The sequence below is a fragment of the Eurosta solidaginis genome, chromosome 1 (assembly GCF_040869045.1).
Source record: "Eurosta solidaginis isolate ZX-2024a chromosome 1, ASM4086904v1, whole genome shotgun sequence".
NCBI lineage: Eukaryota > Metazoa > Arthropoda > Insecta > Diptera > Tephritidae > Eurosta > Eurosta solidaginis.
In genome coordinates, this window is record NC_090319.1 from 300,212,991 (window position 1) to 300,226,002 (window position 13,012).

Genomic DNA, 13,012 nt, shown 5'->3' on the forward strand with positions numbered 1-13,012 from the left:
CAACGATAAAAGAATGAATTTTAAGTCAGACACAGACCAATGCGCTCACGCATTCCGACAATTGGTAAAGCAAAATTGCAAAAATTAATGCTGAGAGTGTTATACAACAACATTTATCTGGTGGGAATTTAATACATACTTATGCTATGGGTGTCGCTCACAGTTTAACTTTTTATGCTATATTGTTGTTAGTTAAGAATTTTGTTTATAATTACGGTTCTTTATTTGTTTACTTTTTATGTTTATTTTCGTTTTTGTCATATCAAATTTTAAATTAGTCGATCTGGTACATCCAACGATGTAAGTCAAATGTATACATGTACTTTTATGTTTTTTATTATAATACTTGTATTTTTGTATTTCTAGTCCTGAAGATGACTTCTAATTGAAGTCGAAATATCGATAAATAAAAAACGACAATATATAACATATACAAATAAACAGTTTTCTTTGTTTGTTATTTAATATTGTATGGCCTCGAGCTCGACAATTTACAAACATTTTTACAAACTAAAGGCCAAAAAACCAACAAAAAAAAAAAATTTATTTATTGTGTCGCAAAATGCATTGTAAATCAAACTCGTTTGACTACTCTCAAGTGTTATTTCTTTAACCGAATAACTATGTAAACTAACCTTAAAAATATTCTACCACAGCATCAAATTTGTATTTAATATCAAGCACGATAGACTACCAACATACCTCAGCGAAAAGCTTATATGTGACCCGGTCTATGAAAAGGTGGCTTATGACTCAAAAAAGAAATTGCGAGAAACTGCTGTAAACAGCTGTTTTTTTTTTAGTCATAAGCCACCTTTTTATAGACCGGGTCACATATATGTAAATAATGCACATTCATACGTAATCAGAGAATCCATCCAATAAGATATACGTGTTTTATACTAAGCGTGCTTTGCACACAGAGTATATTAACTTTGATTGGATAACGGTTGGTTGTACAGGTATAATGGAATCGAGATAGATAGAGACTTCCATATATCAAAATCAACAGTATCGAAAAAACATTTGATTGAGCCATGTCCGTCCGTCTGTCCGTTAACACGATAACTAGAGTAAATATTGAGATATCCTCACCAAATTTGGTGCACGAGCTTATCTTGACCCAGAATAGATTGGTATTGAAAATGAGCGAAATCGGATGATAACCACGTCCACTTTTTATATATATAACATTTTGGAAAACACAAAAAACGTGATTATTTAGTAAACAATACACCTAGAATGTTGATTTTGACGTGTGGACTGATATTGAGACTCTTGATAAAAATTTGAAAAAAAATTTTTAAATGGGCGTGGCACCGCCCACTTATGATAAAATCAATTTTACAAATATTATTAATCATAAATCAAAAATCGTTAAACCTATCGTAACAAAATTCGGCAGAGAGGTTGCCTTTACTATAGGGAATGCATTGGAGAAAAATTAAGGAAATCGGCTAAGGGCCACGCTCACTTTTATATAAAAGGTTTCTAAAAGGGTTGTGGACGAATAAAATAAGCTATATCTTTGCAAAAAAGAGCTTTATATCAATGGAATTTCATTTCCCAAGTGGATTTATAACAATAAATAGGAAAAACTTAAAATTTTAAAAAATGGGCGTGGCACTGCCACTTTTATGACTAAGCAATTTTCAAGCAAATTGTCCCTATAGCAGGAAATATTTCTACAAAAAATGGACGAGATCGGTTAGAGACCACGCCCACTTTTATATAAAAGATTTTTAAAAGGGTCGTAGACGAAAATAATAAGATATAACTTAGGGAAAAAGAGCTTTGTATCAATATAATTTTACTTTCTAAATTGAATTATAACATTAAATTTGAAAACTCTAAAATTTTTGAAAATGGGTGTAGCACCGTCCCTTTTATGACTAAGCAATTTTCTATGTTTCGGGAGCCATAACTCGAAGAAAAATTAACATATCGTAATGAAATTGTGTACACATATTTTCCTTATAGCAGAAAATATTTCTAGTAAAAATTGACGGGATCGGTTAAGTCTTAAAGGGTCGTAGACTAGAATAATAAGATATAACTTAGCAAAAAATAGTTTTGAATCAATGATATTTCACTTATCAAGTTTTATACTAAGAGGAAATGGGGAGAAATTTTTTTTGTAAACGGGTGGTGCCACGAGTTATGTAGAAAAGTAATTTATCTCAAATGAAATGTACAACTAAAGTTCACGCTGCGTATATACTGTTCGGTTACACCCGAACTTAGACACCTTTACTTTTTTATTTTTATTTTTACATGACATATCCTATACTGGAGCGGGAAAATGGAATGGTAATATTGTAAGCATTAAAATACTATGCATCCGGCTCTAAGGAAAAGAAAATCGGGTCGCCACCTGTAACTCGAGACCGTTCCAACAACTAATTTCGCTGGGGTTTGGTACTTTCAGCCGATATTTACTGTTGCTGATCGGAAACACTTGCATTCCGACAACATTTATACGAGGGTTGCTATTTATATTTTGAGCCTTGGCAACACTAATTTGCCAGCGCCATCTGACGTTTTCAATTGAAAGTTTGACATTTTTAAGCATAACCTTCTTTAGAAAATTTTGACATTTGAGCACAACTTGTGTTGTTTACAGTAACTTAAAAATTGTATATCAGCGAAAAAATGGAATTAACTAGTGAAAATTTTCGTGCGATGATTTTTTACGACTTTCGCCGTGGACTATCAAGATAGGAGTGCTTTGATCAACTTACTTCCACTTTTGGTGATGAAGCCCCATTCTTTGCCACTGTGAAACGCTGGTATAACGAATTCCGTCGTGGCCGCCGTTCGCTCAGGGACGAAAGTCGTGAAGGTCGTCCAAAATCAGTTTTTGTGCCACAAAACATTGACGCTGTGCGCGAACTTATTTTGCTTGATCGTCATACGACTTATCGTGAGATTGAGGCATCCCTGGGCATTAGTATGACGAGCATCAATAAGATATTGCATCAACATTTAGCTGTGAAAAAAATTTGTTCGCGTTGGATCCCGCATAATTTGAAAAAAGCTCAAAAAGTTGCTCGTGTCAATTGGTGCAAAGAAATACAATACAGTGCATCAAAAGCTGTATATAACATCTACACAGGTGACGAATCTTGGATCTATGCGTATGAGCCCGAAACAAAACAGCAATCCACTGTATGGGTCTTCCAAGATAAGCCAACTCCGACAAAAGTGATTCGTGGCGAAGCTCTTCGAAGCAAATGATCGCCTGTTTCTTCGGAATAACTGGATATGTGGACACCGTGCCATTAGAGCAACGAAGAACGGAGAATTCCGAATGGTATACAACCATTTGTTTGCCAGTAGTGCTTGGTGAAATACGGAAGAAGAAACAGCAACGAAGGATCATTCTTCATCATGACAATGCCAGCTCTCACACATCGGCTGAAACAACCGTCTATTTGACTGGCCAAATCGTCGAATTAATGAGTCACCCTCCGTACTGCCCTGATTTGGCGCTAAATGACTTCTTTTTATTTCCGCAAATCAAGAATAAATTGCGTGGCCAACGTTTTTCGGCGCCCGAAGAAGACGTTGATGCATTCAAAAACCATGTTTTGGAGATGCCTCAGCGAAAAGCTTATATGTGACCCGGTCTATGAAAAGGTGGCTTATGACTCAAAAAAGAAATTGCGAGAAACTGCTGTAAACAGCTGTTTTTTTTTTAGTCATAAGCCACCTTTTTATAGACCGGGTCACATATATGTAAATAATGCACATTCATACGTAATCAGAGAATCCATCCAATAAGATATACGTGTTTTATACTAAGCGTGCTTTGCACACAGAGTATATTAACTTTGATTGGATAACGGTTGGTTGTACAGGTATAATGGAATCGAGATAGATAGAGACTTCCATATATCAAAATCAACAGTATCGAAAAAACATTTGATTGAGCCATGTCCGTCCGTCTGTCCGTTAACACGATAACTAGAGTAAATATTGAGATATCCTCACCAAATTTGGTGCACGAGCTTATCTTGACCCAGAATAGATTGGTATTGAAAATGAGCGAAATCGGATGATAACCACGTCCACTTTTTATATATATAACATTTTGGAAAACACAAAAAACGTGATTATTTAGTAAACAATACACCTAGAATGTTGATTTTGACGTGTGGACTGATATTGAGACTCTTGATAAAAATTTGAAAAAAAATTTTTAAATGGGCGTGGCACCGCCCACTTATGATAAAATCAATTTTACAAATATTATTAATCATAAATCAAAAATCGTTAAACCTATCGTAACAAAATTCGGCAGAGAGGTTGCCTTTACTATAGGGAATGCATTGGAGAAAAATTAAGGAAATCGGCTAAGGGCCACGCTCACTTTTATATAAAAGGTTTCTAAAAGGGTTGTGGACGAATAAAATAAGCTATATCTTTGCAAAAAAGAGCTTTATATCAATGGAATTTCATTTCCCAAGTGGATTTATAACAATAAATAGGAAAAACTTAAAATTTTAAAAAATGGGCGTGGCACTGCCACTTTTATGACTAAGCAATTTTCAAGCAAATTGTCCCTATAGCAGGAAATATTTCTACAAAAAATGGACGAGATCGGTTAGAGACCACGCCCACTTTTATATAAAAGATTTTTAAAAGGGTCGTAGACGAAAATAATAAGATATAACTTAGGGAAAAAGAGCTTTGTATCAATATAATTTTACTTTCTAAATTGAATTATAACATTAAATTTGAAAACTCTAAAATTTTTGAAAATGGGTGTAGCACCGTCCCTTTTATGACTAAGCAATTTTCTATGTTTCGGGAGCCATAACTCGAAGAAAAATTAACATATCGTAATGAAATTGTGTACACATATTTTCCTTATAGCAGAAAATATTTCTAGTAAAAATTGACGGGATCGGTTAAGTCTTAAAGGGTCGTAGACTAGAATAATAAGATATAACTTAGCAAAAAATAGTTTTGAATCAATGATATTTCACTTATCAAGTTTTATACTAAGAGGAAATGGGGAGAAATTTTTTTTGTAAACGGGTGGTGCCACGAGTTATGTAGAAAAGTAATTTATCTCAAATGAAATGTACAACTAAAGTTCACGCTGCGTATATACTGTTCGGTTACACCCGAACTTAGACACCTTTACTTTTTTATTTTTATTTTTACATGACATATCCTATACTGGAGCGGGAAAATGGAATGGTAATATTGTAAGCATTAAAATACTATGCATCCGGCTCTAAGGAAAAGAAAATCGGGTCGCCACCTGTAACTCGAGACCGTTCCAACAACTAATTTCGCTGGGGTTTGGTACTTTCAGCCGATATTTACTGTTGCTGATCGGAAACACTTGCATTCCGACAACATTTATACGAGGGTTGCTATTTATATTTTGAGCCTTGGCAACACTAATTTGCCAGCGCCATCTGACGTTTTCAATTGAAAGTTTGACATTTTTAAGCATAACCTTCTTTAGAAAATTTTGACATTTGAGCACAACTTGTGTTGTTTACAGTAACTTAAAAATTGTATATCAGCGAAAAAATGGAATTAACTAGTGAAAATTTTCGTGCGATGATTTTTTACGACTTTCGCCGTGGACTATCAAGATAGGAGTGCTTTGATCAACTTACTTCCACTTTTGGTGATGAAGCCCCATTCTTTGCCACTGTGAAACGCTGGTATAACGAATTCCGTCGTGGCCGCCGTTCGCTCAGGGACGAAATTCGTGAAGGTCGTCCAAAATCAGTTTTTGTGCCACAAAACATTGACGCTGTGCGCGAACTTATTTTGCTTGATCGTCATACGACTTATCGTGAGATTGAGGCATCCCTGGGCATTAGTATGACGAGCATCAATAAGATATTGCATCAACATTTAGCTGTGAAAAAAATTTGTTCGCGTTGGATCCCGCATAATTTGAAAAAAGCTCAAAAAGTTGCTCGTGTCAATTGGTGCAAAGAAATACAATACAGTGCATCAAAAGCTGTATATAACATCTACACAGGTGACGAATCTTGGATCTATGCGTATGAGCCCGAAACAAAACAGCAATCCACTGTATGGGTCTTCCAAGATAAGCCAACTCCGACAAAAGTGATTCGTGGCGAAGCTCTTCGAAGCAAATGATCGCCTGTTTCTTCGGAATAACTGGATATGTGGACACCGTGCCATTAGAGCAACGAAGAACGGAGAATTCCGAATGGTATACAACCATTTGTTTGCCAGTAGTGCTTGGTGAAATACGGAAGAAGAAACAGCAACGAAGGATCATTCTTCATCATGACAATGCCAGCTCTCACACATCGGCTGAAACAACCGTCTATTTGACTGGCCAAATCGTCGAATTAATGAGTCACCCTCCGTACTGCCCTGATTTGGCGCTAAATGACTTCTTTTTATTTCCGCAAATCAAGAATAAATTGCGTGGCCAACGTTTTTCGGCGCCCGAAGAAGACGTTGATGCATTCAAAAACCATGTTTTGGAGATGCCTCAATCGGAGTGGAAAAAGTGCTACGAAAATTGCTTTGAACGCATGCAAAAGTGTATTGATTATCATGGAGAATACTTGGAAAAACAATAAAGCCATTTTCGATAATAAATTACTGTCTTCATTATTAGGCTCAAGATATAAATAGCAACCCTCGTATAACAATAAAATCATATGATGTGTAACGAAAATAAGGCCAAACAGGGGGATTGGAAACATGTTCTTTTCAACCTCCCATTATATGTTGAGCTGTGCTGATCGGAATCTTCATGCGTTCCGACAGCGTCATTACTAAACAAAGTTGAGGGGTGATTGGATACACGATATTTCCAACATCCAAATACATGTTTAGCTGTGTTGATCGGAGACTAATACATTCCGACAGCTTAAAATACCAATATGTATAATTGAAAAATATATGTTCCAAATTTTTGGTATTCCCACAGTATATTCAATAGAACTAAGTGATTGTGATAATGAATTGTATTTAGTAGTTTAGGTTTTAAGCCTAAACAGCCGTAATCTATATATATAAAAATGAAATGATGTTCGTTCCTGTCCATGTTTTGGGGCCGATCCGAGGCCAATTTTATTCGTTCTTTTTTCATATTATAGGGATCAAATAGGGGAATGTTTTTAATAAATTTTTTTTTTTAATTTCTAGGGTCTTGAGATATAGGTCAAGACGTGGACCCGGATAACCCTACGTTTTGTTTGTATAATATGGGTATCAAATGGAAGCTGCTGGTGAGTACTTTAATGTGGGGTACTTTTCGTATCCCTAGGTGACTAGGGTCTCGAGATATAGGCAAAGTGTGGACCCGGGTACCCCAAGAATGTGTTTATACAATATGGATATCAAATGAAAGCTGTTGATGAGTGGTTTAGTACATAATTTTTGTGCACGTGGACCCAGATACCCTTAGAATGTGTTTATACAATATGGATATCAAATGAAAGCTGTTGATGAGTTCTTTAGCAGAGGGTAATTTTCATACAACTGGGTGACTAGGGTCTCGAGATATTGCCCAAAACGTGGATCAGTATAACCTTAGGATGAGTTTTTACATTATGGGTATAAAATGGAAGCTGTTAATGAGTACTTCAATATGGATATCAAAAGGAAGCTGTGCTGATGAGTGGTAATTTTTCTCTGGGTGACGACCGTCTCGAGATCATTTCATGTGTACAACACTTTTTGAATAAATATACGAATTTTTCGATTTGTGTCGTGCTGATAAGTTGCAAATTTTTTCGAAGGAGAGTAAACATAAACACCGAGGTTTGTACACTGTTTATGAGAGATGCTTCAGCACACATACACAAACGCACCTTGAAAATGGCCAACGCGTTTATTTTACTCCTGAAAATGCAGCGCTTAGAGCAACAAGTGCACCGTCTACAACTTTGACTGCCTTTTTTATGTCAATCGGACGATTTTGCAAGAACATTGCTATATGCAGAAGTGCCACAATATTTCACATGGGATAAATCCAGGAAAACATTTCAAAGGTGAAAACAAGGAAAACCAGTTCAAGGTCATGTGTTCTCAACAGATGTATTAGACGCATTAGATGCATTAGATTCATTCAAACAATGCTGAGCGTTTTTACTTGCGATTGTTTTTAATTAATGTTCGTAGCCCAACATCATTCCAAGCTTTAAGAACAATTAATGGTGAATTGTGCGCTACATATCGTGAAGCATGTCAACAATTAAATTTGTTGGAGGATATAAGCATTGGGAAGATACGCCGTTTCAGCTGTAATAGCCAGTCCACATTAAATACGAACATTATTTTCGATAATAATTGCAAATATTATATGGAAGATGATATTTTAAACCAAATGCGTCGAATACTGCAAATTATGAGTAGGAATTCACATTGGAAATTTACAATGAAGCATTGATAAGGATTGACGACATTTGTTTGTCGATGTCAAACAAATCGTTAGTACAATTGGGCATGCCAACAGCAAATCGTCCAATGCATGATATGTTCAATCGAGAACTGGAGCGTGAATACCATTATGATTGCAATGAACTAAACACATTTGTAACATCAAATCTAACGAAATTGAATGACCAACAGCAACATGTTTTTGATACAATCATGAATAATGTTAACCATGGAACTGGTGGATTGTTTTTCTTGAATGCTCCTGGGGGAATAGGCAAGACCTATTTGATTTCATTGATATTAGCAACAACTCGATCAGATAATAACGTTGCATTGGCACTCGCTTCTTCCGGAATTGCGGCTACATTACTGGAAGGCGGTCGCACAGCACATTCTGCATTAAAGTTGCCTCTGAATATGCAGGTACATGAAACACCAACATGTAATATTTCGAAAACATCTGGAATGGCAAAAGTTCTTAAAGTATTAAGCTCATCGAATGGAACGAGTGTACTATGGCACAGAAGAAATCATTGGAAGCACTTGATAGAACTTTGAAAGTTCTACGAGGAAGCCAAACAGTCTTTGGAGGTGCCATGATTTTATTGGCTGGAGATTTCAGGCAAACATTTCCTGTGATCCCAAAATCCACGACTGCAGATGAAATCAATGCATGTTTAAAATCATCATATTTGTGGAGCCATGTAAACACGCTTACACTTACTACAAACGTACGTGTTCAACTACAAAACGATCCGTCAGCAGCTGAATTTTCACAGCAATTACTGAAATCGGAAATGGCCACATGTCTGTCGATCCAGCAGGAATGATTACATTGCCTAACAATTTCAGCACTTTTGCACAGTCTAAGGAGGCATTGATACAGAGTGTATTTCCAAACATAGTTCAACATTACAAAAACTATGATTGGCTCAGCGAAAGAGCAGTTTTAGCTGGGAATAATAAGGATGTCAATGATATAAATGCAGCTATACTGGATCAAAAACCTGGTGACATAATTGCATATAAGTCAATGGACACTATTACTGATCAAGATGTCGTAAATTATCCAACTGAATTCTTAAACCCACTCGATTTGCTAGGCTTACCACCTCATAATTTACGATTAAAAATTGGATCACCGGTTATTATGCTGCGCAGCATTAATGTGCCACGACTACCAGACTCGCAGTGAAGAAGCTAATGGGTAACGTTATAGAAGCAACAATTTTGAAAGGGAAGTACAAAGGAGAAGACGTTTTGATACCCAGAACTGATTCCGACGGATTTACCATTCGATTTCAAAAGTTTGCAGTTCCCTATTCGCCTTGCCTTCGCTATAACAATTAATAAGGCGCAAGGACAGTCTCTACAAATGTGCGGTATTAATTTAGAATACCCAATTTTTTCTCATGGACAATTGCATGTAGCTTGCTCACGAGTAGGCAAACCATCGTCATTATTCATTTACGCGAAAGATGGAAAAACCAAAAACGTTGTCTACCAAAAAGTGTTACAATAAAGTTCGAATGAAATTGTATCAAAGGATTTGCTTTGTTTCGTATTAATTTTATTCTCTTTCAGCAAATCATTGAATTTATCGCCTAGCGAAGCGGGTGAGGGTACGCTAGTAATAAATTAAATTAAAAAACGTTTTCGGAAAAGTTTTTATATCGAATTTTCAGAAGTTTTTGGAGTATGTTGTTTTGTGGCCAAATCAAAATCTTAACAAGTTTTTTCCAAAGGTTTATAAATTTCTTTATATGAAAAATAGAACTATGCGCCCTTGGAAGAAAAATAATGGAAGAAAAATAAAACACCGTTTTGAAAGAAATTATTTTAAAAATAAATGTGAGTTTTGAGAGACTTATAACTGATACTTTGTCAGTTTAAAGTTAATTTGGCTAAAAATCAGCATGCACAAAAAATTCTGAAAATTCCAATAAAAGAATTGATGAAATTTTCTAAAAATTATATAATAATCTCACCTCTATGGGAATTAGCAGCCATATGTTCTTCCAATTTAGACATTGTGGGAAATACATGACGACACTCATTACATGCATATCTATGCCTCTTTTGGTGCTTTTCAAGCCTATATAAGCATTAAAAATATTAAATAAAAAGTTAATATTTAAAAAATATTTTTTTTTAAATATCGAGATAACTTACTGAGCTTGTTTTTTAAATTTTTCATTGCATTCTGAACATTCGAATGGTAAAATATGAGTCGCCGCATGAGTACGTAATTGAGATGCTTGTATAAAACTTTTATTGCACTCCATACAACGATGTGGCCGTTCACCTGTATGACGTTTCATATGCCGATTTAACACCTCTTTCACTGCAAATGATTGATTGCACTGTAAAAATAAAGCGACATTCAATTGAACTTTTTAATAAACGTTTCATCATCAAGCTTACCAAAGAACAAGTGTAGGGTTTCTCTCCAGTATGATAACGACGATGTTTCTTAAGCGAAATTAGGGAAGGAAAATTCTTTTCGCACAAGTCACAATCGAAAGGACGCTCTCCAGTATGTGTACGAGTGTGTATACTAAAAAAAATTTTATAGATTTAATTGGTCATATTCAATATCTTATTATCCCTTAATTTCCTAATACTTTCTGTAGTGCAATATAAAAAATTGCATGTATTACATTGTACAAATGTTTGAGTTAATTTATTTTGGTGGAACGATTATTGTATACCCTCCAAGATCGCCTTTATATTCTGAAGGCTTAGCGCATATGGGCAAATCCCAAAAACTTTTACTTTTTTGGATACTCGGGTTTTACACACGGGCAAAAAACTTAAGGTCAGAAAAAAGTACAAGGACATTTTAAAAATGGAGAAAGTTGATAGTAAGATTGACAGTAGTTGATGCAGAACTTCGAAACGTAAAAAACGTAGATTTTTACACTTTTTCAAACGATACCCTTGATTTTTTTTTTTTTTTTGAATTATTTCGATAAAACTTTGAGGCATCGCTGAAACGCTATGGAATTTGAACTGAATGTTGTTTTTGAGACGGAGATTCTAAAAGTATGAGCAAAATTGATGTGCCCCTCCAATACTCAAAACTATCATCAATCAAAGTAGCGATACTTTTTTTTTTTGTCATTTTCAATATTGACATTTTTTTGCTTATAGCGTTTTGAGGCAACTGAGTATTGAAATTTGGATTATGCACGGTAATAGCCTGTCAGGGACTAAAAATGCCTGGGGCTTCAAATTCGATGTGCCCCTTTCAGTTTTGAAGGTGGAGGCAGAAAAATGGAAGCACTTGGTTGCGTAAATTTTTTTCAGGAGCATGTTTTTTTGTGGGCACAGCTACAATTTTACTTTAATCACTTTATCACTTCATAACCGTTTGTTAATTTTTTCTCTACACCACAGTAGTATAACATCAATTGCCTCATCTTGGAGTATTCACGCAAGGAAAGTTATTGATGTTTGTATATGGGGCAAATATACGAAATTTCCGACAAAAATTGGCAATCGTCAAAAAGTGTAGAAATTTTCTTTTTTAAACGAGGTTTCATTTAAAAGTAAATGAAAAGAAATACAAATTTGGTACAAAAATTAAAAAAAAAATTCTACACCTTTTGACGATTGCCAATGTTTGGCGAAAATTTTGTATATTTAACCCATATACAAACATCAATACCTTTCCTTGCGAGAATATTCCAATATGAGGCAATTGATGGTATACTACTGTGGTGTAGAGAAAAAATTAGCAAAGGGTATGAAATATTTGACGGTTAGCCGGTTTCATATTTTTGCCGATATCTTTAAAACCGGGTTTCGGGTATCAACAAAACTTTACCTAAATATACCCCACATAGATATGTACATCCTGATAAAATTTCAACACAATCGGTTAAGAAGTGTTTAAATAAGTAAAAAAAAATTAAGGTCTTCCGGGTATATATTTTTTTCAATATCTCCAAAACCGGATCTCGGATATTAAAACTTTTTTACCTAAACATACTTCCTTCACATATCTATATGTTTTCAAAGTTTCAAAAGAATCGCTAGAAAGGTGTTAAAATAAATATGTTGCAAACTTTGCAGTAAAAAAATATTTGGCGGTTATTCGGTTTTATATTTTTACTGATATCTGCAAAACCGGGTCTCTTGTATCAAAATGTTACATAATGTTACAAATGTTACATAGCTAACAGCTGCATATATCTCCATATTTTGTTAAAATTTCGATATAATCGGTACAGAAGTGTTGAAATAAATGTATATTTAACATTGCGACCTCAATTTATATATATTGTGACGAATACTAGCGAATACTAGTACCCCTTACTATCATCTCTAAGCCGATGCTAAGAGTGACTTGTATACACATAACCAAATTAATCATTATGTCTACACGTATGTACGTACACGTAGCGGAGAAGCAACGCACAACCACATGCATATATCTGAGATACTCCTGAAAGTATGCAATGGTTGTGCAAGTGTCGCTCACAAACACAAGCACATGGGGTTTGAGAGAAGCTATAAAATCATGCATCTGTAGTTACAGCTGATTAATTTTATAGCTGATGACCAACTAGTAGATTCTGGAAATGGAAGCGCCTAGAAGATGCGAACGAGA

At 35.1% G+C, this 13,012-nt stretch overlaps 1 protein-coding gene across 6 annotated transcripts in view; it reads right to left on the reverse strand.

Annotated features, from left to right (window-relative positions):
• Positions 1-13,012, reverse strand: part of su(Hw) (suppressor of Hairy wing) — a 32,658-nt gene that overhangs the window by 9,082 nt on the left and 10,564 nt on the right. For all 6 annotated transcript variants that reach the window (XM_067761236.1, XM_067761240.1, XM_067761241.1 and 3 more), the window contains 3 exons: positions 10,822-10,954; positions 10,570-10,760; positions 10,386-10,492 (listed from right to left, as the gene is read on the reverse strand). In XM_067761236.1, coding sequence (XP_067617337.1) covers positions 10,386-10,492; positions 10,570-10,760; positions 10,822-10,954 — 431 coding nt within the window. The remainder of the gene's footprint in view (positions 1-10,385; positions 10,493-10,569; positions 10,761-10,821; positions 10,955-13,012) is intronic.